At 36.1% G+C, this 27,063-nt stretch overlaps 1 protein-coding gene across 4 annotated transcripts; it reads left to right on the forward strand.

The window, feature by feature from the left end:
• HNRNPR (heterogeneous nuclear ribonucleoprotein R) lies at positions 1 to 27,063 on the forward strand. 4 transcript variants are annotated; one of them, XM_081144153.1, is made up of 11 exons: positions 1 to 151; positions 3,352 to 3,520; positions 5,774 to 5,892; positions 6,499 to 6,606; positions 9,378 to 9,491; positions 14,324 to 14,500; positions 16,048 to 16,183; positions 18,831 to 19,036; positions 22,938 to 23,087; positions 25,512 to 25,633; positions 25,773 to 27,063. In XM_081144153.1, exons 2-11 carry the CDS (start codon positions 3,364 to 3,366, stop codon positions 26,383 to 26,385), a joined length of 1,902 nt encoding a protein of 633 aa, XP_081000279.1. In that variant the 5' UTR covers positions 1 to 151; positions 3,352 to 3,363; the 3' UTR covers positions 26,386 to 27,063. The 4 variants fall into 4 exon arrangements, with proteins under 4 accessions (XP_081000279.1, XP_081000278.1, XP_081000281.1 ...); XM_081144152.1 differs by having other exon boundaries at positions 5 to 151; positions 3,355 to 3,520; XM_081144154.1 differs by lacking the exon at positions 1 to 151 and adding an exon at positions 527 to 548 and having other exon boundaries at positions 3,355 to 3,520.

A 27,063-nucleotide genomic window follows, 5' to 3' on the forward strand; every position in this document is an offset into this window, starting at 1 on the left:
GGAAGCAGTTCCGGGAAACCCCGCGTGCTGCCGGGATCGCAGCTCTGTCCATGACGGGGGGAGGGGGTGGCGCGCGCGCCATTTCTAGTCGTTTTCAAAGCGCCTCGCGCTGATTCTCACGGGCCTGGCCGCCGGCCCCTGCTCTTCCCGGGTGAGTCTCGCCCAGGCTCGTGGGGGGAGGGGCCGGGAGCCCCGATTCGACCCGACCCCGGCTCGGCGCCTGGTCCCCAGTTGCGTTTTCGCACCGAGGCCCGGGGGTGGGGGTGGGGATGGGTTGGGGGCGGCTTCTGCTTGGTCCCGCCGCACAGCTGAGGGCCTAGCCCCGCCGAGGCGCCTCCTCGCCCTCGCTCATTCTCCCCCGGCCCCTCCAACCTCCGGCCCACGGTCCGGCCCGCCGGGCGCCCTCCGGCGGTAGACAGTGCTTTTCCCGCCTCCGCCCGCCGCTCCACGCGGCCGGCCCGCCGGCGGCCTGAGGCGCCCGCAGCCCCATCGTTCCTCCCTGCCGGGGCCGCCTCGCTCCCGACTCTGCCGGCCTCGCCGCGAGCGGGGTGTGTTGCTAGTCCCGACGGGTGTGAGGGGGTGGGGTGGGCACAGGGCGGGATGCAAACCCCGGGTTGCTGGAGCCCAGAGAAAACTTTTGTGGGGAGCAGACGCCGAATGGCCGATGTGTGTAGGAAGCCTCCCCGCTGTTCTGCATGCTGCGAGCCGAGATTTGAAGGAAAAAATGACTAGTAGAGGCCGCGAAACTTAGGCTTCCCGCGGCGCCTGAGACTTAATGCTAAGAACCTTAGGCGCGCTAAATTGCAAAGGCGATTCTTTTTCATAAACAGCAGTAAGCGTATTGCCAACATTTACAACTTAGCAGCCACGGGGTTCTTGAAAGGTCCAGTCCTTTCACACTGCCTGTCTGAGATTTTGCTGTCTCTCCAGAGGCTGAATTGATGTCTCACGAGTCAGTCAGAGGATAAGGGCTTGACACTCTTAAACCGTGAGATAACCGTTAGTTTTCATTGCCTTGATTCTTTTACAACCCGTCTCTTAATGTGAAGAATTTGCAGAGAGATGCTTAGAAAAAGTCAGGGAGGTGCTAGTGCTGACTTCCCAAATCTCCCAGCAGCCCTTATTTAAATCTCAATGAAATTTCTACTTTTTACAAAAATGCTTAGGTCAAATGACTCCAGTCACATTAGTATATTTGCTGCATCAGAAATATGGTTTGGCTGTGTGGCTTTGTGTTGAATTGACACAAGAGTTTTAAGTGGTCTCATGTGACCTAAAAGTCTTTTTTAAAAAAAATAAAAAAATGAGCACATTGTATTTGGCTTGAAGACAGATTTTTTCCTTGATCTGAAAGGTTTTATTTTCTAGAGTCTAATTAATGATTTTACATTTTCTGGTTGAAGTTTACGATTTTGTGTGTGTGAAAATTTCAACCAATTTCCGGATCAACTTGCAGAGAGCCTTTGCAATAAAGTAGTAGTCATTAATATTTCTCTCTTGTCCTTAATATGCAACTTGTCTTTTTGCTTTACATATACTTTAAAAAAACATACCACCTTAGCAGATGTTCATTGAACTTTTCTGTTAAAAATTTGCTCTTTCTGTGACTAATAGTATTTCCAGCTGCAATACTATAAGGGTCTTGTGATACTGAGAAAGTCTGAGTTCTGATCTTATTACGGTCGTATTTGGGGGTGGGGGAGCATGGGAAAATAGAACTGTGTGTTCTCAAAGAGACTTTGGACTTTAGGATGCATCTTTCTAGAAATAGGTTGTTACTAATCAGTAAACGTATTCATCTTACACTATCAGTAGTTTTTTTGATCAAAAGTGTGCCAGTTTTGAATGTTAACAAAAACATTAAAAAAATGTGCCACTTCATCAGAATTTGAGGCTTGCCTTGAGAAACATTTATCAACCCAGAATCTGCCTGTATAATTAGTGGGCTATCAATTCTTAATGATTTGTAATCATAAGAAGTCATGATATTATCTCATTTCAGAGTACCCCTTTCTGCATTTTCCTCTCTTCCTACTCTATTACCTCCTTCCTCGCAGTCTTCCTCCCTTTTTCATTAACTTCAACTAAATATTAGTGGACTTCGAAATGAAAAAGAAGTTGTTTTAAGTCTGAAAACAGCACCTGGTGCATTTGCACAGTGTTTGATAAGCAATCTGGAAGTGTGGTTATCTTATGAGTTACAGTGCTTTTTAGGAAACTTGTATTTTTTTTATAGGTGTCTAGGTATCTTGAGTTTCATCAAGAAAAGTAGGCTTTTTCTTGAGATCCACCTTCATTTTCTTTATTTCAGTATTTGTTGCAATGTCTATTCTGCTGCTTATTATCTTCATCACATTGTAATTTCACCACAGACAAATGCACTTTAATTCTCTGTCTTTTGAGGCAGTACAGAGACTGGCCTTGTATGGTTTTACTATTTAATCTCTTCAGTGAGTTGGTTCATTTCAACATTACATACAGGTTGAACGTACAAAATGATTTGGGTAGTTTAATCTGAGACAGCTGACTTAAGTTTATCCTAGTTAAGTAATGCTTGTTGAAACTATTTGGAAGAAGTTAGTTGTCCATTCTTTATTATGTTTTTGCAGCTTTATTTTTACTGATGTGAAAAATTCAATATGTACCCATGATTATTTTTCTATAAAGCAACCTCTGCTATAGCTCACTTTGTATTTTATGTGGACTTAAAACAATCTTTTAGCTTTAAAACTTGGTCATTTTTTCTTTTAAATCTGTGAATGGGAATAGCAAATTAATTTTAGAGCAAAAAATGTCAAGTTGTGTTTTTTGTTTGTTTTATGTGAGGTGGAGAAAACCCAAACCACCAGTGTGTTGAATTAGAGACAGCAGGGCATTTGTCTCACACCTATCTTGGATTTGAAGCAGAGCTAGGAAAATTTGAATGTTCTTAAACCTTGATTAAGTGGTGTGTGGGTGTTCATTATGTTTTTAAACCAAACTTTATAAAACGGTATAAGAATTGAGTGCTGAGGGGCTTTTTAGGATTTTCTGGTGATTTGTTGATATACTTGTCAGGACACAACAGCTGCTTTTGTTAATCAGTGATTCTACCTTAAGTAAATTTAAGCCTTTATTTAACCTAGTGTACATGAAGTTCCTTAAAGATCTAATGCTTCCATGTACATTTTCAATGGTTTTTACAGGATTGTTATTGCAAATTTAGGTCAGATACATCACAAAAGGCATAAAATATTATTTTGATAGAGGTTATTAGCAGCATGTATACAAATTAGTTTAGATAAATCATGCATTGTCCTACAAACTAGTTATTTTTGGCTTAATGTAATATAGCTCCTGAATTTTTTCCAGCAGCATAATAAAATGGCTAATCAGGTGAATGGTAATGCGGTACAGTTAAAAGAAGAGGAAGAACCAATGGATACTTCCAGTGTAACTCACACAGAACACTACAAGACACTGATAGAGGCAGGCCTCCCACAGAAGGTGGCAGAAAGACTTGATGAAATATTTCAGACAGGTATAATATGCATTTCTTGTTTCTGACTGGTTATGAAAGTGAGGGCAAACCACTTTGAATTTTAAGGTTAAATAATACCTATTGTTTCTGATCTATGTAGAGCTGAATGTTACTTTCCCTTCATTGAGGGCATATTGGGTTTGACTTTGATATTCTTACCTCATTATTTTGAAGCCTTAGTGTTGAATATGTAGTCTTAGTTGTTTCAGAACAGTGCATCAATTTGTCTCAGATTTACCACCAATTAAAATGTATGTTTCAGCATACCAAATTTTTTTTTTCCTTAATTTAAATTAGTCATCATATTGCTTTTACTTTTCTACTTTTAGCTTCTTAAAGTGATTGTTAAATCAGCTTAGGTCTGATTAGGTGGCATAATAAGAGGACTGGTTAGACTATTGTCTGAAATGATAATAAATGTCAGACTCCTTGAGAGTTTGTGCCTGTCTAGTTCTATTAGACAGAAATTCACATCTCTCAGTAATATGGAAGTGTTTGGTTTGTAACAGCTGCTTTTTTAAATCTAGAAGTCCCAAGGTTAAGTACTTAAGCAAATTTGAACATCTTAATATGGTTGGTTGTAAGTGGTTTGAAGTTTTAAAAAGGGAGAGAAATATTTACCCTTAGAGAGTGTTGTTCATAAATAAATGTGTCCTCCCCCTTTGGGGCCATGGATGGAAACTTTCTTCCTTAGTGTTTTGTGTGCCTATCCAGATTTTGGGAGAGAGAATTGAATTGTCTCACAAATGTGTCTTAAGTAACATAGTGACATATATTGGGTTTTTTTGTCCTTAAAATTTATTTTAAGTATGAAAAGCTCAGGATAATTTCATACATTAAAATGATGCCTAAAAATTACTCCTGAGTGATGGTCCCATTTGAAAAATCTGTCCTAAGGAACTTTCTGTGACTTTCTGCCATAGAGAATTGGCAGTGATCTGCTTAGAGATGCTCTCTTGTAGAGTGTTTGGTTATGATAAAAGGCTGATGGTTTAAGTGTAGGGTTGGATTGATAGAATGGATTGATGGGTGTCCTGAGGTGTGGCTTTGGGTGGTGATATGGAATATTCAAGTAAGGAAACTCCAATTATTTAGACATGCTCATTTTGAGCTTTTAAAACAAATCATGGCAACATTTTTTTAAAGGTAGCTTTGCAAGTGGCATTACATTTATTTAAAATATATTTACTGTATGGAATAAAGTTATTTTTTGCTTTATTAAATGGAGTCACTTTTGATGTTAGTTCATATGGACTTGGGGGTTTTAATCTGCCAAATATTTCCATTTTACATAGGATCAATTCTGAAATATATTCCTTACACATATATGGAGAGAAATATAACACTTAACAGACTTAATTTTATAATTATATTTTAAACTTAGTGGATGTTCTGTGTGCAGTTAAATATACTACATATACAGAATGCAGCGTATATTTTCTGTATTGTTTACTTGTAAGTCCATAGTGAAGTACTTAATGCCATTTGAAAAAAAATTGTCATTGTTGAACAGTGTTGTGAATGCCACAGCATCTTTTAAATCTCAACTTGACACTTCAGAAGAATAAAAAATGCCTTAAAATATGACTTTCAGAATTGACCAACCAAGCTGCACTTGCATTTGTAGAAGAGCTTAAAGTTCTGCCTTTCCACATTCTGACTGCAGCAAAGTAGATGCTTTGATAAACAATGTGTGTTTTCATGTTATCGTTGGTGCTAAGGAAGAGCCTTTGATACTTTTTGGAGAGCGGAAAGAATGACTTAGTAAAAGTGGTTCTTTCTTATTTTAACCCCCACCTTTTGTGTGGTTAGCAACAACTACAACGGTCCATATAATTTGAAGATTGATCCTTGGAAAATACAGTGTGTTCTTACCACTGTAACATAAACCAGAATTTGTTGTATTAATAATGCTTATTAATCTGTAGTACAGTGTGTACATCAGATTTAACTTCCAAGACTTAAACCTTCTGAGCATTGGGAAGTGGGGTTAGGATTTTTATATTTTTTGTGGGATATGGGGATTGAAATTCATGTTTCTAGTTATTGACATTTTATCTTTTATTTTCATATTTGTACTCTTGAGCTTTCTACATACTATTTGTATAGCTGCCTGTATGCATATAGTTAAATGAAAATGTAATTTGTTAGTGATAGTACTGAATGTAGTTGTTCTTCATTAAACATTGATAGCACAGTTCAGATTATACCTTTTGTTGCAATAATGTTACCCCCTTTCAATTTAATTTGTAGGATTGGTAGCTTATGTGGATCTTGATGAAAGAGCAATTGATGCTCTCAGGGAATTTAATGAAGAAGGAGCTCTGTCTGTACTACAACAGTTCAAGGAAAGTGACTTATCACATGTTCAGGTAAGGCTATTACTCAGAAATGTCTTTGAGCAACTAATGACCTGAAATTATTTTACTATTGCTTTTTTTTCCTGTGGAGTAGTGGTATTTTTTTGTTTGTGATTACCTCTGCTTCTTTTAAAAAATTAGTTTAAGGGGGGAAAAAACACCTCCTTGTGGCAAAGAGTTTTCAGAAACGCAAGTATAAAGTAAAAATATACCCCCACTCCTTTGTTTGCAGTAAGTTACTTTAAAAACTTAAAATCAAAGTTTGCTAATTGTTAATAGTTTTTTACATGTTTAAATTACTCAGATTTTTAAATATTTGGATCATTTAATCTTGTTTTGTTATCTTGAAGGGAAATAATATAGGTGGGAGAAGTAGTTTCAGAACATCTGGCAAAGATAGGCCAGATGTATTTAGATATCAACAAGTGGAAGGCTGTCTTGCTGCTTTTCTGCTCCATTCTCTGGCACATAGTAACCACTCAGCAAATATTTATTGAGTGAATAAATGAGTAAATGTTTTGATAAGATTCTGGTCTTCTGAAATTAAATTTCATTATGTATTGGACCCTTCAACGATTCCTGGTAATTGTTTTGCATTGAATTATTTGCCTATTCTAGAACAAAAGTGCATTTTTATGTGGAGTTATGAAGACCTACAGGCAAAGGGAGAAACAGGGGAGCAAGGTGCAAGAGTCTACAAAGGGACCTGATGAAGCAAAGATCAAGGTAAAACTTGACTTGGTAATAAAATAAAATTTAATGATGAGATCTCATGCTTCTTATTTCCTAAAAACAGTTCTTATAGTTCCACTTTAAAAAAAAATAGTGTTTAGAAATGAAATAATTTAGGGGAAGATACATAAGAATTTTGGAGGCAAACATTTAATTGTATGTTTGGTGAAAAACACTGATTCAGACTTGCCCTCATTCCTTGTTCTTTGGGCTATGAATGATATGTATTTATTGACACTTCTAAAATAGGTTTTTGGATCAATCCAGTCATGTCTCTGGTTCATTTTCTTTCCAAGCACTTTGTTTCTTTTCTCTTGGTAAAAAGGTGTTTTTAGAACTGCTTTCTTCCTCTTGAATTTTCATTTGTCATTTTATTTATAAACTGGGAATAGTAATAGTGCCTACCTCACAGAGTTGTGAGAATTAAAGGAGTTAAGATATGGAAAGTGCTTAGAATAATACCTGGAATGTAGCAAAAACTATATAACTATGAGCCATTATTATTACTATTATTTTATATAGATAAACTGCTATGAAAGGTAAATATAGGGCAGTTAGTGAAAGACCAGTGAACCTAATTCCTTAGTTAAATGGGTATTGATCTTTTGCTGTAGTGATAGACTTTTCAATATGAAATAGTTATTTAATGTTGAAGTTGTTCAGTTTTATGTAAATAGGAAGTATAAATTGTAGTTTCTGCCATATAATTAGCTTTTATAGAGCTCCTTTGTACCTTTATCCCCTTACCTATAAAATGACATAATTCCATTCTTACATTTTAAAAATGATTAAATATGTGAAAATTCTATTTGATGTAATAGTTGTTTTTTTTTTAAAAAAATTACCGTTCTTTTTTTTTTTTTTAATCCTCACCCGAGGATGTTTTTCCATTGCTTTTCAGAGAGAGTGGAAGGGAGAGAGGGAGAGACAGAGAGGGAAACATCGATGTGAGAGAGACACATTGATTGGTTGCCTCCCACTGTACCTGGACCGGGGGTGGGGATGGAGCCTGCAGCCGAGGTATGTGCACTTGTCTGGAATCAAACCTGGGACCCTTCAGGCCACAGGCCGATGCTCTAACCACTGAGCCAAACTGGCTAGGGCCTACTGTTCATTGAATAGGCCTTTATTATTGCACTAAAACTGACTATTTGCTCTTAGCAAGGTGTATGCTGTATATGTAATATATGTATATTACATTATGCAAGTACCATCATGTATAAATATGTAATGTATGTATTATGTATGTTTTATATATTACATGTATTTCTATGTTTGAAAGGAGAGCAGTTCTGTTTGAGTCAAAGGTAAAAAATTGGAAGGTCTAAGGTAACTGGTATCCCAGGGTTTCTCCAAAAATATTTTTGAAAACCACTAAACTTGGGGATATTCTAAAATTCCTTGTTGCCCTGACATTGTATAATTTTAAAAACCTTAAGTGTAAAACTCCTATTTCTAGGTAGATTGCATTTCTTTTTCCCCCCATGGTGTCTTTGTTCTGTAGGCGTTTCATATAAGCACAATCTTTGAGGGCAAGGACATGCATTTTTTTCCTGTGATTCCCCTTAGTACCTAATATAATGTGAGGAAGGTTGGAAATTAGGAAACATGAGTTTTTTGAAACCTGAGTATATTGATTTGGTAATTGCCAAATATTTTGAGTCTGTGCTATATGAAAAATTGACTGGTTCTTACAGAGCTTAAGGTATAACAAGAGTGGAATACAAATTGAAAGGACCAAACAAAACAGGTTAAATTATTTGAGTACAATAGAAAGAGTAGGAAGATGTCAGAAACAGTAAATGGGATAAGGTGCATAAGAGGTAGGACTTTTGATTTTCTTTTTTTTTTAAATGTTTTTATTGATTTTTAGAGGGGAAGGGAGAGGGAGAAGGGAGAGATAGAAACATCGATCGGCTGCCTCCTGCATGCCCCTTACTGGGAATTGAGCCCGCAACCCGGGCATGTGCCCTTACCGGGAATGGAACCAGCAACCTCTTGGTGCATGGGTCCACAATCAACCACTGAGCAAAGCCGGCCAAGCAGACTTGATTTTTTAAGTATAGAGAACACTTTATTTGCAAAGCATAACTGGTAGATATAATTATGGCATATAAAGGGAACAAGAAAGTAAAGAAGTCTAATTGAAGTAGAGGGTGTGCAAAATGAGGTACTGTGGTACGTAAGTATGAATTGGTAGCCTGGGATCAGCTTATGTTGAATTTTTAATAATCCTTGCCCCCTATTTCTATTCTCCTAACAAAAAAGTGGTGTGTCCGTAGAGATTTAATTTCCCTGTAACACTTTCCATTAAATGTATGGAAAGGCGAAGTAAAGTAAAGTGGTAGTAATATGTGTAAGAGGAACCAGTGTGAATTTTGACTTTTTTTTTTTTTTTTAACCTACTTATAAAATACATAGCCTAGCCCGGCCAGGCGTGGCTCAGCGATTGAGCGTTGACCTAGGATCCAGGCAATCGGGGTTCAATTCCCGGTCAGGGCACATACCTGGGTTGCGAACTTGATTTCCAGTCGGCATGCAAGAGGCAGCCGATCAGTGACTCTCTCATCATTGATGTTTCTCTCTCTCCCTCCCTCTCTCCTTTCCTCTCTCTGAAATCAGTAAAGATATATTTAAAATAAAAGAAAGAAAGAAAATAAAATACATAGCCTAACAAGTTGGAGTGCCTTTTGGAAAATATTAATATATTGATTTGTGTGTGATATTTAATATTCAAGTATAAACAGATGTATAATTATCTTTAGGCCTTGCTTGAGAGGACTGGTTATACTCTGGATGTAACCACAGGACAGAGGAAGTATGGTGGCCCTCCACCAGACAGTGTGTACTCTGGCATGCAACCAGGGATTGGAACAGAAGTAAGTGTTCTTCAGCTGTTTGTCAAAATCTTTCCAGTTTGTAGATTATTATTTCGACTTTGTGACTGAACAGACATCACCATTTAATGTAACTTTTTACATCTATATCAGAACTAATTCTAGTATTGTCTGTATAGAGAATGGAGTTCATATCCACAGGTCTCTGTTTCTTGAACTTCTTTTAAACATTATTACAATTAATATTCTATTTGCATTATTAAAAGGGCTCTAAGCATTTTTATTTTCCATGATACCTGAGTCAGCTACATATAATTGTTTGGAGTCTCTTAAAAAAGTAAATTACTGTCCTGGCCGGGTTGTTCAGTTGGTTGGAGTGTGGTCCGGATGCGCCAAGGTTGTGGGTTCCATCACTGAGGTGCATACAGGAATCAACCAGTGAATGCATGGGGAGGTGGAGCAACAAATTGATGTTTCTCTCTCTCTTTTCCTCCCTCCCTCCCTCTCCCCCTTCCTCTCTCTCTAAAATCAATAAATACAAATTAAAAAAAAACCCAAATTATTTAATGTTATATAATAATTGATAGAGTTGGAATTGGGACTCGAAGCATCTGTGTTCCTTGTAGGAACAAATGTCATTGAAACATATTGTACAAGTGAATAATAACTTGGCCCCCTCCCCTTTTTTTCTACCCTTGTCCTCTCCTTAACCCCTCCATTATCCTTCATCTTTAACATTCTGCTTATGTAGTGAACCCTTTCAAATCTACATTTATATTTTTAAACAATATAAAAATAGTTCAACTTTCTTACTTGGACTTCTACAGCTTATGTATTTATTTCTAATGGTTTTAAATTTTGTTCTTAGTAGTGGGATTTTTTTTATGTTAAATCCTCCATATAAAACGATTAAAATGGAATTGCTCTTTTATCTTTTCTTTGTTCTTGAGGCAGCCTGGAACAAGTTCCAAGAGGGAGTACACTTTGAAAAAGTTATCTATATTATACCATTCAGCATGTGATATCCGTGTTAGTGTTTACCAATTATTACATTGATCTTAGTCATATTTCTTCAACTAGTTATAAAATCCTTAGGAATAAAAATTAAGTCTATATAATACTGTTATGTTCTTCACAATGCTCAATGCAGCCTGGTGTAAATTAAATTGGTTGTATATATTTCATAATTATAGAAATGAACTTTTTTGCCCATTAGATTGGTTTCATTAATGGAGACTTGTTTTATCTTTGCTTTACATGGATAAGGAAGAGTTTGCTAGTATTCTAAGATATCACTCAAAGCATTTGAGCAATTGAATAGGAAACTATTTTGTGTATCCAGTTAGAAACAAATAATTGGTATGCTAATTGTAAAATATGTATCTTTCTCTTTTATTGCATTACTTATTTAGGAGAAAGATGCATTTTCCTATATATTAGATATCATTACATACAGTAGATATTGTAGCAAAATCCCTATATGAGATCACCAGCCTAAGCTACTCCTGTCAAGGAATTTGTAAAGTTTTGGAGTCCTCCTATAAACTTAGATTTCATGAGATTTGACCTATACTTGTTAAAAATTAAAGTTTTGGACAATTATAAAAATCGATGGATTTTTTTCCCCCCAATTACAGTTGACAGTCAATATTTTATATTAGGTGTACAGGAAAAAAATAGGTTTTTAAATAGGTTTTTAATATATTGAGTTGCTGGTAGATTTTTGATGCTGTGAGGATTAGTGTTTTTGTTCTTTTATGTTTCATTAGTGTCATTAAAATTTTTGACACTTAATTGAGGAAGTTGAAATTATGGTCATTGCCTGAGACTTGACAGTATTAAAATTTAGTTATTGGAAGACTATGTGGTTTTATCTTTGGGTAAAATCTACTGTAAATTAATCCTTTAAATAAGACATTGTTACTAAGCATTTCCTGAACTGAGAAATATACAAGAATGATAGGTATTCATTTTGGAATGTATTTTTTAGTGCGTCTTGGCCCTCAGACCTAGTCTGGTTATAGTGTCTTTATATTCAGCTGCTATTGTAAAACTGGTTTGGGAATCAAATTCTGTTTTGTTTCCGTTGGCTAAAATGTAATATCTGTGGGAATCGTGGCGATATAATAAGTTCTTAATTTTTTTGTTTCGTTTTTTTTTAATGTTTTTATTGATTTTTTTTTTTTTTAGAGAGAGAGGAAGGGAGAGGGATAGAGAGATAGAAACATCGATGAGAGAGAAACATCATCGATCGGCTGCCTCCTGTGCGCCCCCCACTGGGGATCGAACCCGATTCCTGACCAGGAATCGAACTGGTGACCTCTTGGTTCCTGGGTCGACGCTCAACCGCTGAGCCACACCGGCCGGGCAAGTTCTTAATTATTTAAAGTGCATAAGCACTTATGTTCTATTTAGGAATTCAGAGGAAATGGCAGATTGAGATCTAATTCTTTGACTTATTACTAATGGAAGTGTTACAGAACCAGTAACAGAAACCTGAAAGTATATGACTTTGTAGCACCTGAATTGAATTATATATAAAGAAAAGCTGCTGTGTTTGCAAAACAGCAAATAGGAGCTGGATAATGAAAGAACCCCGTAGGTACTCAAAAGACTTTGTTGAGCTGCCTGCTTGCTTCTGTTGATTGCTTCCGTAGCTTCAAAGGACTTCCTCTATTACTGTTAAAGTATTTGATGGATAGATAATAGACAGCCAAAGCTTTTTCCAAGCCTTGATGCCAAGTGAGTAAAAGAATAACTGTTATGGTATTTGTCATTTTCTGTTGGTTCTGGATTGGGGGTGGAAGATTACTTGCACACAACTGAGTGCTTACTTTGAACAGCTCAGAGGGAGTCCAAAAGACTTAGGGACCAACCAATTAATAAAAGGAAAACGTTTCTATTTCATTTTAGTTAATTAAAAATGGAACTTAAAAGAAGTGATGCGTAATTTGTTGTTGTTTTTAATCTTCACTTGATATGTTTTTGTTGATTTTAGAGAGAGAGGAAGGTGGGGGAGAAACATCAATTGGTTGCCTCCCATACTTGCCCCGACTGGGGGTTGAACCAAGATCAGTTTAACTTAGGACATTAAAAATGCTTAAAAAGGCTACAACTGAACAGTATTCAAAAACGTGCCCTGGCTGGGTGGCTTGGTTGGAGTGTTGTCCTGTACACCAAAAGGTTGCAGGTTCGATTCCCAGTCAGGGCACAAATCCAGCCTGTGGTTTTGGTCCCCAGAGTCCGGGTACCTACGGGAGGCAATGTTTTTCTCTCACGTCAGTTTCTCTCTCTCTCTCTCTCTCTCTCTCTCTCTCTTTCTTCCCCTTCCTCTCTCTAAAAATCAATAGAAGAAATGAGAACTTTGTCAGTATAAAAAAAATTTTTTTAATGCTTTTTAAAAGTAATATCAATTATCCTTGTGTATTTCTTATCTTGGGACACCTTTTATCAGTAGCTTTTTTTAGTGCCATGCACTGTTAATGAATGTTTGTTTATAGAGTTGATAATACAAGTTTGGTATAGTTGAAGCTAGTGAGAAGTGATCAGATTCTGGACATGTTGAAGGTCAATCTAACTATTTATTGATAGATTGGATATGGAGATATGAGAGAAAGGAGCCAAGGATTACTTCATGGCTTCTGTCCTGAGCACCTGGGAGGATGGAGTTGCCATTATTGAAATGAGGAAGGCTGTATTGAAGAGCAAATTAGCAGGATTGAAAGATAGTTCAGTTCTGGGTATGTTATGAGTTAGATGTCTATTAGACCTCCAAGTCTAGCTGTTGTATGATCAGTTGCTTATATGAGTCTGGAATTCAGGGGAGAGTTTTGGCTGAAGATTTTAAATGTGGAGAGACATAAGCATTTACCAGATGACCTTAAAATGACATTTAGTGACTGAGGATTGGAGATTTTAAGGAGATAGAATTCGAATAGCTGTTGTGTGAGAATCATGCTCTAGATTCAGTAGAAGACCTAAAGTTTTGCCCGACAGCAGTGAAGGTGAATCAGTTTTTTGGGAAGGATTATGTTACAATAATACAACTGTTATAGAGCTTAACATCAGAAACTTAATATCCAGTATAATTTTGACATCTTTTGGATTGCTGTTACTACTTCATTAATCAGGTTATTTTTCAGAATATGAAATGTTGATGTAGAAGAGTTTCACTAGAAAATTGGTCTCATGCAAACACTGATTTACTCTTTAAGACTGTGAATTACAAAAGTTTTTACATAAAAGATTGTTTTTGATGTTGTTGCCGTGGTAGAAACTTGAAGAAAATTACGGTATGATAATAAATACTGAGGATTTCTGATTATTTAATTCTAAGTTATCATTGTATATTATAACTTAATCCTGTTTAATTTTAATTAATATAGAACATTTGATCTTTATATGGTGAATTTTTTATATACCTTAAAATGTAATATTCTGATAAAGAGATGGATTGAAGCCCTGGAGTTTTAAATAATAAAAATTTTAGAGTTGAGAAAACTTGAGGAAGAGCACATTAATCTTTTATTCAATTATTATTTTTATAAAAATGCAGACATATTTCCATGAAGATACATACTTGCCCTTTATTCTGTTTTTGTGAGGAAAAGAAATTATAAATATTCAACTTTTAGTATACATTTTGCACACTCTTATTAATCAGTTTCCATTTTTTAATATAGAATATTGTTCTATGTTGATGACCCTAAAGTCATTATAATAAAAATTAGAGTTAGTTTCACAAGATTCAGATTATCCCCATTCCTCCTTAACCATCTTTGTGTCCCCACCCCCTTAAAGAAAAGGCAGTTAGGCTTTATAGGTCTAAAATCAAATGTTTACATTAGAATTCTAATACATAGGTTTTATTTCAGGTCTTTGTAGGTAAAATACCAAGAGATTTATATGAGGATGAATTGGTGCCCCTTTTTGAAAAGGCTGGTCCCATTTGGGATCTACGTCTTATGATGGATCCACTGTCTGGTCAGAACAGAGGGTATGCATTTATCACCTTCTGTGGAAAGGAAGCTGCACAGGAAGCTGTTAAACTGGTATGTGATAACAAAACAGATACCTACTGTCTAGCGAGTCATTATTTGAGAGAATTACATTAGTTAAAAATGTTTGCAGTTAACATTGTTTTATTTTCTTTAGTTTTTGCTTTGAATGTTTTTATATTGACTGAGCTGGTATGTGGCCTTTGATCTGTATTTCCTGATTATAAAAGTAAAAAAGAAATGAAAATACCCAAGAATTAATGTGTTAGAGAAAGTCTCCCATAATTCTAAAAAGTTATTAGAGTACCTAAAGTTTAATTTGAATATTTGGTTTCTGCAGTTCTTTTTATTTTAGGCAGAAAGGATGTCAATTCTTGCTGTTAAACTTTATGGTAGGATTCTTCAAATGTGATGAAGGCTTAGGGAGGGTACTGTCACAAGTTCAGGAAATGGTTCTGAATTGGTTTTGTTTTGTTTTGTCACAGCCTAATCATACAATTTATTTTCTTAGTATTTTCTTCTTTTCTATATTTTTGTTTCCAGATTATTCAGTCTTCTCTGTCTTTAATCTTTCTCTTTTTTGCTATTTTTATAACCAGTCTTCTATTAATTACCTTTTTAGGGCCTTTTACTCTTTGTACTTATTTATGAGTAGTAGTAGTAACTAAGTTCTGCAGATTAAGTATATCTTCACTCCTGCTGTATTAAGATAAAGCCATCTCAGTAACTTAACAGTATTGTTTTTTGGCATAATCTTTTGCCAGATAGTATAAGGCCTCACCTAGTCTAGTTCTTGTCCTTCTAGAACAGTAACCTGTTTCACCAAGGCTTTTGTCTCATTAGTTGCTTCTAAATTAGTTCCACTTCTGGCTTGACCCAGATTTTAGTCTTTATTATGGATGTTTCCTTACAGTTTGTTTATTTAATATTGAGAAGTTTTCAAAGCTTTATTTCTATGTTTTGGTAACATATGGATGATTTCATTTAATAATGTGTTTTAGTAAATAAATGGGTGAGTAATGTTGAAGCATGAGAAGCTAAAGTTTATCAAGGAAACCATCATACAGTGATTTAAATAAAACATTTTTCATAGCTATCATTTTATGTAATTTTGAAACTATTGTGTTTGATAACACAGTTTAAACCTATATATTTAGAATTCTGTGGGTGTAGAATGTGAAGTTCTTCTAAATATATTTTGCATTGATTAAACATAGTTGTTGCTCTTTATATATAATTATTTTGCCAATGGCTTGTCTCTATCTAATTTCATTTCCAAGGTACTTTTTCTGAAAAATCTATGGGAAAAGTTTTTAGATAGATAAAATCAAAATATGAATAAGGTAGTTTTAAAAATAAAGTGAGAATAATTTTGAGTCATTTATAATATGGAGGAACAGTGAAGGCTAACAGAACCAAACTAAAATGAGAGGCTGACTGTAACAAGTTTAAAATACACATATTATGGCAAGCCTGAGGGAACTCTTTGAGTTCATGAAGCAGGGAGTGTTTGACCTTAAATTGTTGCATTTTTTAGATTGAGATCAGTTGTCCTGAGTTCGGGGTGGTTGTGGGGTGTCTGGCTCTTTTCTTCCTTGCAGTGTGACAGCTATGAAATCCGCCCTGGTAAACACCTCGGAGTGTGCATTTCCGTGGCAAACAACAGGCTTTTTGTTGGATCAATTCCGAAGAATAAGACTAAAGAAAACATTCTGGAAGAATTCAGTAAAGTCACAGGTAAAACAAAAATGTACTTAGAAGTTAATTTTGGGAAATTTGTGGTATTGTTTATAAGTGCAAAAGTAGGAGATGTATATTAATCTAAGAGTTTAAATGTCTATTCAGCATCTAAATTGCCTCCTTTCTGCTTTATAGTGGTTCAAACTAAGCAAGTTCCCTCATATCCTTAATATCTTGGAATGTTTCCTTCACTTTACCTTAATTGAACCTTGCCTTTGCCAGAGCTTTTGCCCTGTTGTCTTCAAGTGAAGGCTTTTCCCTTCTGACATTCAGTGAACTATAGGGTCTAAGGGGATGAAAATTATTGTCCTCTTCCTGTTGCCTCATCTAGATCATATTTTTCAAAATTTTAAATTCTAAATTCGTGGAATTGATTGAGAAGTACATTTTATTTCAGCGGTCTGTATACATTTATATATAACTGAAACAAAATTTAATGAAAGCATATTTTTACTGTTATACATGATTTAGTCTGATATTTCTTATTCCATTTCACTTTTTAAAATGCTGATAGAGATCTTAAAGGCTAGCTGCTATTTAAAGAAACAGTTTTAGACTGTTATTTCCCCTTAAAAACACTACTATTCCTTTACATTTTTGTCATCCAGGTATACTGTCCTTTCCCCTTCCTTCATTCTGTCATCTATTGCTCTTCTGGTTTTAATTTGAGTCTTTATTAATTGAAGATTGCTCCTGGCTTACAGCCTTCCTCTTTTGCCCTAAATTGACTTACTCTTAGTACTTTAACCATACATGAACCATCCAATACCCTAGCCTGCTAGTTTTAGGACCACCTCATCTCCAGTCCTTTACTTCAGCTCTCCCACATCCAGGTCGCATTCTGGATCTTGTTGCCACAAATCCTTGCCACTCTGGAATTTTGTACTCTAGCATCCCACATTGTAACCACTGCTACTATTCATCATAATTCTGTTGGTTAGGTACCCCTAATGGCACAGTTCTTTGCCCTCATCAGTTTATTACCTACCAACTTCTTTCTGGCTTTATATCCATTTATTCATTCTTTCAGCAAGTGTTATCCAGTGCTATTAAGTGTTGATATTGTGCTGTATGCTAAGATACAGTGGTGAATAAGAGAGATCTGTTCTCTGCCCCGTAGAGCTTACATTCTGGGAAAGAGAGAAGACCAAAAAATAAATAAGTAAATAAATATTTACACATTGTGGTAAGCCCTGTGAAGAAGGAAAGAAAGGCTATTTAACTAGAGAATAGCTGCTGTCCCCACTTGATGGTTATGGCAGGCTTTTGTGATAAGGCGACATTTCATCCAAGACATGAAGAATGAGGAGCATGGAGCATACAAAGCCATTCCAAGAGAATAGCGCATGCCAGTGTTCTAAGGAAAGAAAGAACTTGGTGTATTCAAGTACTACAAGGCCAGTGTTTTTAAAAGGTAGAATTATATGAAAAGAAGTAAGTGGGACTTTTGTAGACCATTTAAGGAGTTTGGATTTTAGTGTATGTATAATGAGAAGGTATTTGAAGGTCTTAAGCAGGGAATAACATCAGTTTTACGTTTACAGAATATTATTTCTACTGCTATATATGGATAATATATGGGTAGTGGCTTAGAAGGTGGTAAAGAGTAGAAGCTTTTCTAATGTTCAGATAGAAGATTGAGCAGTGGAGATACATAAAGTAGATTGGTTTGGGATTGGATAGGGGAGATGAAGTAAGGGAGGAAATCAAGAATGAGTCCTTAATTTCTGGCTTGAGAAACCCAGGAGATGGTACTGTATTAAATAGGAAAGTCTAGAGAAGACAGTTTTAGGGAGTGGTGGTGCAATTTGGGACCTGTTAAATTTGAAATGCCTTTAAGTCTGGACTAGAAATAAAATCTAAGCATTCTTACGGATGTAGATAGTATTTGAAAGTAGGAACTAGCTGGTATTACCTAGAACATACATGGAAAGATGAAGGCACAAGACAGAGCAGAGGTACACCAGTATTTAGCAATTATTTTCATTCTTGCTAAAACTAACTTTTTAAAAAAGATACGTTTTTTTTGTTTTTAGAGAGAGAGGAAAGAAGAGGGATAAAGAGATAGAAACATCAATGAGAGAGAGACCAATCGGCTGCCTCCTGCACACCCCCTACCAGGGATCGAGCCTGAAATCCAGACATGTGACCTGACTGGAAATCGAACTGGGGACCTGGTGGTTCATGGGTTGATGCTCAGCCACTGAGCAATACCAGCCAGGCTCAAAACTTTTAGGTTAGCTCCAAGGATTCTTTTTTGTCATGGCTGTTGAATCTTAGTTCTCTTGTATTTATATCAATAATTTGATTTTAAACTTCCTTGGTAGTGTTTTCATAAATTATAAGGTCATGTTACATCAAACACTGTAAAACATTGTAGAATGTTATATGTCAAAATGCTGTAGTAGTTGGTTGTTTATGGCTGTATCTTTACGACCCCTAAAATTAAAAGGGAACATAAAAATACTGTCCCAGACCTCATACCTAATAATACTGATTTAATTGTCTACTAGGTAGGCAGTGAATCATTTTGAGGCTTCTTCAGTTTTGTTTTTGTTTTTTTGGCAAGTGGATGTAGGTCTGCCTAATCAGTAGATGTGTGGTGGATGCTTTTGGCTTATATATCTGGCTGTTGGTTTAACAGAGGGTTTGGTGGACGTTATTCTCTATCATCAACCCGATGACAAAAAGAAGAATCGGGGGTTCTGCTTCCTTGAATATGAGGATCACAAGTCAGCAGCACAAGCCAGACGCCGGCTGATGAGTGGAAAAGTAAAAGTATGGGGAAATGTAGTTACAGTTGAATGGGCTGATCCTGTGGAAGAACCAGATCCAGAAGTCATGGCTAAGGTAAATGCAACTGTTTGGGATGGTGGTGTGGTCATCATTTAAATTTTATACTCAGAATGAAGCTCAGATTTTTTTGAGTTTTTTAATAAAGACAAATTATAGCTCTTGATCTTAACTATTTAGGCAAGGACCTGCTTTAACACCAAACTTAACAGCCTGTCTTGGTATCCAGGAATTTCCATTAACCATTCCTTTTCCTGCATATTAAACGTGTAAAAGGAACTGAAATGAAATCCCTTCCATTAAGTAGGTTTATACACACTGAGAATTTGTTTAGTGTTAGGCATTATGAGGAATACAGAGGCTTAAAAAGAAAGAAGGCAAGGTCTTACTGAGAAAAGAGAGAGGTGAAGTGTAGGAGATTATGATTTATGATCTTCATTGACCATACAGTGACTTTTATTAAATGGCCATGAATTTTTTAAATTTTTTTTTTAGATTTATAGCTATTTTTTTTCTTTTACTTTAAAAAGTTTTTCTTTTTTTAATTATCAAGGTTAGGGTTAAGGTATTGTTCCTGTGAAGAAAGGCAAAGTTATCATGTTTGCTGGTATGGTAGTGGCAAAATATGTATGGCAGGTCCTATAAAGGGACCATGTTTTCCTCCTATGTCCTCTCCTTGCTTTGCCAAGATCTTTGCCTGGTAACTGATGGTGCCATGAATCCTCATTCTTAGTGAGCCCTGAGATTGAAGGGACACATTAGAGTTGCATCTCTGCCACTTTTAGTGAGTTTTTGAGTATTTTGGTATATGTCTTTTCCCTTAGGGAAACAGCAACTCTGGATGGTCATAAATTATGATTGGATTCTTCTAGATGAGAAGTCTTTGCCTCCGGGTTCTGAGGCGGCATTTCTCACTCTGATTAGTTTGGAGGAGAGCCCCAGTTTCTATTAGTATGGTAAAAAATTTTTTTTTAATATATTTTTATTGCTTTCAGAGAGAGGAAAGGAGAGGGAGAGAGAGAGAAACATCAATGATGAGAGAGTTGTCATTGATCGGCTGCCTCCTACATGCCCCTGACTGGGGATCAAGCCAGCAACCTGGGCATGTGCCCTGATGAGGAATCGAACCTTGGTATCCTGGATCCTAGGTCGATGCTTAACCGCTGAGCCATGCCGGCTGGACAGTATGGTAAAATTTTTGTAGGCAAGAAGTATTTGTGTTAAGCAGAGATGATCCATTGAGAAAACCAGAGAGGCTCTCAGATGTGCTGCTCAGTATCTTTTTAGCATATTCCTTGAGTAGATGGTGTCAAGGAAAGGGATTGAGAATTTAAATAGCTCTGATTTTTATTTTTTATTTTTTACTAGCTTGATTTCAATTTCACTTGTTCTAATTACAGTTGTGTTGTGGGGCAAACTTACTGAATTTGGATGTGATATATTTTATTAGGATTGGATAAATATCTTCAGACTCCTTACAACTTTGAATCTATCTTGTAGAAACTGAGTGTAGCCTGTATTGCTTATCCTATAAAAACATTTTAAATAGTATCATAGATATATTACACATTATAAGAGGGGAATCAAATCCCCAGAAAATCTAAAGTATAGCTTCTTATTTGCTTATTAATCACTTTTCACATAACCTCTGGTAACCTTTCAGATTAAAATTTATCCTAAATCTTTTTATAGGGTTAGAAAACCTCAAGATTTTATTCTAGTAACCATTCTTCCTGCATCAGAGACAAATTTCAGAGTGAATTTTTATAATCTTGTACAATACTGGTTGAGTAAACTTGATTGAATAATCCTGACTTCTTTATTGTTTTCTACTGAGGGGAAGTTTACACAATAGACTAAAGCTTCTGCTCTTACTTCACTCTATCAGTTTTACAATTTATTGAGGAACTTTTGCCAAGTTGGGTCAGTTTTAAAATTAAACAGAACCTAAGCACCTAAGTATATCTTCTGTAACACAATTTTAACAGGAATTTTTTATATAGTATGTTATGGTTTCATCTTAGAAAAAAAATGGTCCATGTTGAGTTAAAAGAAAAATCAGTGGAGGCCTGTCTGATGTAGTTATACTTCAGTATTGACAACATTGAGATAAATAAAGGGGATAAAGGTAGAGGTGGAAAATGTTCAGTTTTTTTCACTCATTGAATTAAGATCTTCTCCCCAAATCCTTTTTATTCATAGAGCTCTCAACCTCAGGCAACAATTTGTTCAGTGGTTACATTCATTTTTTTGTTTGAATAAGTAATATATTTCCTTAGCTCAGAAATCAGAGTTTTATAGAAAGGTATAGACAGAGAAGTCCCACTTCCACCCCTAGCCCCAGCTGCCATATCTACCTCGGTCCCTAAAGGCATCCGGTTTCAGTAGTCTCTGATTGATCCTTCAGTGTTTCCATGGGCCAATACGAGTATATATTCTTTCTTTTCCTGCTGCTTAAACAAGTGGTTGCTGGTAATATACTGTTTTCACTGATTTATATTTGTTTTATTTAGCACTCTATTTCATAAGCTCTAAAGGAAGGTATACCATTATTATATGTACCACAAAGAAATTATAAAAGGTTGCCAATTAAACTGTGACACAGTGCTTGCCTGTCACCTTGACTGTAAGTTGGATCCCTGCTTCAGAAATCAAAAAAAGTCTCACCAACAGTGTATCCTGGCAATCTCTCCATGTCAGCTCTTAGAGCTCTTCCTCATTTTTTGTGCTGGTTACATGATACTCCATTCAGTGGAAGTACCGTAGTATATTCAACCAGCTGGACATTGGTTCGTTTCTAGTCTTTTGGATTTGTAGTTCTGTAATGAATAAGCTTGTGTCATGTCAGTTGACACAGTGCAGATATATCTGTAGAGTAGATTCTCAGGGATAGAATTGTGGGCCATCAGGTAAATGCATCTGTTTTTGTAAGATGACCATATTCTCACCTTCGGTACGTGGGCCGGACTGTTTCACCCTCCTATCAGCGAGATACAAGGGCTTATTGTTTCCTTATCCTTGTCGAGGAATAGTGTGCGGTCAAACTTCTGGATTTTGCCAGGTTTCTCAAAGCCCTTAAGGTTTTTCTTCTCTTCCTATGCTGAGTTTAAGTTTTTACTATGTTTAAGGGTCATCTGTATGTGTTTTTGTATGAACCATATAATCACGGATCTGGCCTATTTTTCTATTCAGTTTTTCTGTTGATTTTTTTTTAAATTTTTTGGATCTCTGATATAAAAGAAAGATTGACTATTGTATAAGTTGTTTGTTTTTTTACTTATGGTATTTTTTGCCATGTAGAAACCATTTATTTTTTGTAGTTGAATTCATCTCTCCTTTATAGTTTATAAATGTTAAGTCACAAAGCCTTCCCCAATGAGTGTTATAAAAAACATTATTGGGACTTTCATTTCCTCCCTTCCTCACCATCCTTTTTTTTTTTTCTTCTAGATTTTATTTTTACCCAAATTAACACTACACTGATTCAATGATTACAGCATTATGGTTTGTTGTATCTAGTAGGGTTAATTTAAAATTTTTGTTATTATCTCTCCTGGCTATACTTGCTTGTTTATTTTTTTGTATGAACTTTCGAATTGGCTTACCTGGTTCTAGTAGGGGAAAAAACACAGGAAAAACTTGTGTTAAGGGAGACTTAGGAACCATGTTAAATTTGTAAGTTAACTTAGTAATAATTATGTGATGGTTACTTGAAGGTCCTATTCACAGTGTTAGGTACTTTAATTATAGGACAGGAAAAGGAGCCGATATTTATATAAATCAGTAACTAATATCAGAATCATTTTGTTGGAGTTTTTGTACCTTCTATGATAGCACTTTTAGCACTTAATATGTTAGAGGAAAAAAGCCTATGCCGTGAAGATAGGAAGAAATACTTTAATGAAAGACCAGCTAAAAATAAGTAACCAATGCCAATTTTGTATATTTGTTGTATTAGGTGAAAGTTTTATTTGTGAGGAACTTGGCTACTACAGTGACAGAAGAAATTCTGGAAAAGTCATTTTCTGAATTTGGAAAACTCGAAAGAGTGAAGAAATTGAAAGATTATGCATTTGTTCATTTTGAAGACAGAGGAGCAGCTGTTAAGGTAGAAATTTTGAAATTTTTTGCTTGATATTTGAATTCTGCTGTTGAAACTTGATAAACATATAAAGTGCCTTTAAAAACAGAAATAAAATTGGTTTTCAGCTTTGCCGAACTCTAGATCTTTCTTTTAATAATGTTTGTTAAGTCGTAGTAGTGTAACAGGTAAGACTCCGTATTTCAAAGTCTGATTATAACTAAAAGTGGGTTTGTGATCTCAGGCAAGTTATTTTTAATCTTTATTGTTTTTGTAAGCTTAAGTTTTGCTTGCAGGATGCCTTGGAATATTATATTACAAGCTATAGTAATTAGCTGCTGTAAATACTAAACAGGTAATGAATGTATTATAACTACTTTGTTTACCTTGGCTTGTAGACCTTTGAAAGAATTGAGTAGCATATGTGACTTTGCATAGAGTAACAGCATAATTCAATTCAGTAGATACAGTCTGAGGGAATGGTTAGTTCTTCAGTTTTGCCTTTCTTTAGTCACTTTAGAATTCTAATTGTATTGACTATATTTTGCCAGTTTTGATAGGTGTTAGATATTACTTGCATAAAATAGTTAATTCCTTGAGGATAATAATGAAAAGTGTACTCTGCTGCTTTCTGTTAATGATGGATCAGCACCATCTTTGATGGGTGAAACTTTCCTTTGGCAGTGGTTGAGGTGGGGGTGAGGGGGTGGATAATACTAATAAAAGTTTTTCTTTTTTGTAATTGGGAAGATGGATCCAAAGTTCTCAGGGACTCAGGCTTGGTCCTCTTTCTACATGTTCTATTGGAGCAGTGCCACCTCTTAGTTGAGCAGTTTTGTTTCTTGCCTAGGGTAGTGCTTTCTTTTTTTTTTTTAATTGTTGATACTATTACAGAGGGTCGCCCATTTTCCCCTCCTTTGCCCCCCTCCACCCAGTCCTACCCCACCTCAGGCCTTTGCCCAGGGTACTGCTTTTAAATGTGCCTTTTAGAAGAATCTTTCACTAGTTAGAATTTATTGGTTTAGTTTTTTTTTTTTAAATATAGCTTTATTGATTTCAGAGAAATGAAGGGACAGGGAGAGAAAGAGAGAGAAACATCAATGATGAGAGAGTCATTGATCGGCTGCCTCGGGCATGTACCCTGACTGGGAATTCAACCTCCATCTCCTGGATCCTAGATCAATGCTCAGCTGCTGAGCCACGCCCGGCTGGGCTATTGGTTGTTTTTGATGGCAAATAATTAATTAGACAATATTGCTTATAAAATTAACAGCTTAGTACAGAATTTAATGTATGCCTTCTGCAATTGCCAGTGGTATGAAACACTGATAACTAATAAATCTATACCTTCTAAATAGCCCTTTGATTCCGTTGGCATTAAATAATGGGTGCATAAAAACTGGTAGGGTGGTCTGTCAAAGGAGTCTATAAAATTGCTAGTTCAGCAACTGGGAATCACATTCTTTGGTATGGCCAGGTGAGCGAATAGATGCTCCATTCTTTTGTTTAGACAGGAAACTTCTGTAGCTTCATTTAGTTTCTTTAGCTGAAGTAGCCAAAAACTAAGCTGGTAAAGGGAGAAAATTAGTATCTAGAAAAGGATGGACTTAATCTTTGACTGGATACTTGTAAATCACTAAATGCTCTTTATGGATAGAGCATTTATATAGTTCCAGAGAAGAAAAGGTTGTATAAGAAAACAGAAAAACTGTGATGAGGAGTTGATATTTGTTACTGAGTTACCTGAACCTTGAAGTGTGGCAGATGCTTTTAGGTAGAACAATGTAAATACAGGACTAAAGCATAGAATGCTTTTGATTACTGTCTTCCAGGTGAGTACTTGAGTCTTTCATTAGCCCAGGCTTTTTCTGGGCTCTGTGCTTCCAACTGTTTAGCCAAAGTATATTCCAGGCTAAGTGTTGTAAGGAAAACCTAGGCTTTTTTGGTGTCAGTTTTTGGTTGAATTTCATTGCTAACTTCATCAGTAACCTCATTTGTTTAAAATCTTTAAAATTTTTATGGACGAACAGTGTAAAACCTACATATTGAATGCCATATGTCTATTTAAAAATCTGAATCCTGAAAAGTTTGTGATACTGGCATTTTCTCCGTATGTGGATTTGCTGCTTTGGTATGGCTAAGCTTTGAAGAGTTAGTTATTTGTCATCAAGGAACAGCAATATGCAACTCTTACCTTTTTTAATATAATAGTAGGGCATCAGTTTAGTTCTCAATATAGTTTACATATAAAAGGGTAAGATTGAGAAGGACAAGGACTTCCATTGTGTTTTTGTTTTTTTTTTTTACTTTGTGGCTGGATTCATCTTTTGCAAATTAAAATACTTAAGTAAATTGTTTATTAGTGTATTAACTGGCACAGATATGTTTATGTAGTCATGTTTTAAAGTCCTGTTACTTGTAAAATAAATTTATTTTCCTAACTTTGTATAGGCCATGGATGAAATGAATGGCAAAGAAATAGAAGGGGAAGAAATTGAAATAGTCTTAGCCAAGCCACCAGACAAGAAAAGGAAAGAGCGCCAAGCTGCTAGACAGGCCTCCAGAAGCACTGCGTGAGTCTGCATTTTAGTAAATACATCTTTGAACAGAGAATAACTTGATAGCGGAGATCAGGTTAATAAAACAAAGTCAGGAAGAGTGTTGAAGTAAACTAATTTGTTTTTTCTTTTTCTCCCTTCCCTCCATTGTTAGGTATGAAGATTATTACTATCACCCTCCTCCTCGCATGCCACCTCCAATTAGAGGTCGGGGTCGTGGTGGGGGGAGAGGTGGATATGGCTACCCTCCAGATTACTATGGCTATGAAGATTACTATGATGATTACTATGGTTATGATTATCACGACTACCGTGGAGGCTATGAAGATCCCTACTACGGCTATGATGATGGCTATGCAGTAAGAGGAAGAGGAGGAGGAAGGGGAGGGCGAGGTGCTCCACCACCACCAAGGGGGCGGGGAGCACCACCTCCAAGAGGTAGAGCTGGCTATTCACAGAGGGGGGCACCTTTGGGACCACCACGAGGCTCTAGGGGTGGCAGAGGGGGTCCTGCACAACAGCAGAGAGGCCGTGGTTCCCGTGGAGCTCGGGGCAATCGTGGGGGCAATGTAGGAGGCAAGAGAAAGGCAGACGGGTACAACCAACCTGATTCCAAGCGTCGTCAGACCAACAACCAACAGAACTGGGGTTCCCAACCCATCGCTCAGCAGCCGCTTCAGCAAGGTGGTGACTATTCTGGTAACTATGGTTACAATAATGACAACCAGGAATTTTATCAGGATACTTATGGGCAACAGTGGAAATAGACAAGTGAGGGCTTGAAAATGATATTGGCAAGACACGATTGGCTCTAGATCTACTACATTCTTCAGAAACAAAAATTGGCTTAACTGTTTCATCTTTAAGTAGCAGTTTGCTGCCATTTGTATTGGGCTGAAGAAATCACTATCGTGTATATATATATACTCAAGTCTTTTTATTTTTTCCTCTTTTCATAAATGCTCTTGGACATTATTGGGCTTGCAGAGTTCCCTTATTCTGGGGATTACAGTGCTTTTATTGTTTCAGGCTTCATTTTTAGCTTCAAAACAAGCTGAGCACATTGTTAAATCATGATTTTGCAGAACCTTTGGTTTTGGACAGTTTCATTTTTTTTGGATTTGAGATAGATTACACAGAAGTATGAGTATGCTGTAAATAAAAATACAAGCTAGTGCTTTGTCTTAGTAGTTTTAAGAAATTAAAGCAAACAAATTTAAGTTTTCTTGTACTGAAAATAACCTATGATTGTATGTTTTGCATTCCTAGAAGTAGGTTAACTGTGTTTTTAAATTGTTATAACTTCACACCTTTTTCAAACCTGCCCTACAAAATTTGTTTGGCTTAAACGTCAAAGCCGTGACAATTTGTTCTTTGATGTGATTGTATTTCCAATTTCTTGTTCATGTAAGATTTCAATAAAACTCAAAAATCTATTCAAAACA

Source organism: Miniopterus schreibersii, assembly GCF_964146895.1.
Source record: "Miniopterus schreibersii genome assembly, chromosome: 8".
Taxonomy (NCBI): Eukaryota; Metazoa; Chordata; class Mammalia; order Chiroptera; family Miniopteridae; genus Miniopterus; species Miniopterus schreibersii.

Coding starts and splice junctions, on each gene's coding strand:
- HNRNPR (XM_081144153.1), top strand. CDS start 3,364: ATGGCTAATCAGGTGAATGGTAATGCGGTACAGTTAAAAGAAGAGGAA. Junction 14,501..16,047: donor CACAGGAAGCTGTTAAACTG/GTATGTGATAAC, acceptor TCTTCCTTGCAG/TGTGACAGCTATGAAATCCG. Junction 25,634..25,772: donor CAGGCCTCCAGAAGCACTGC/GTGAGTCTGCAT, acceptor CTCCATTGTTAG/GTATGAAGATTATTACTATC.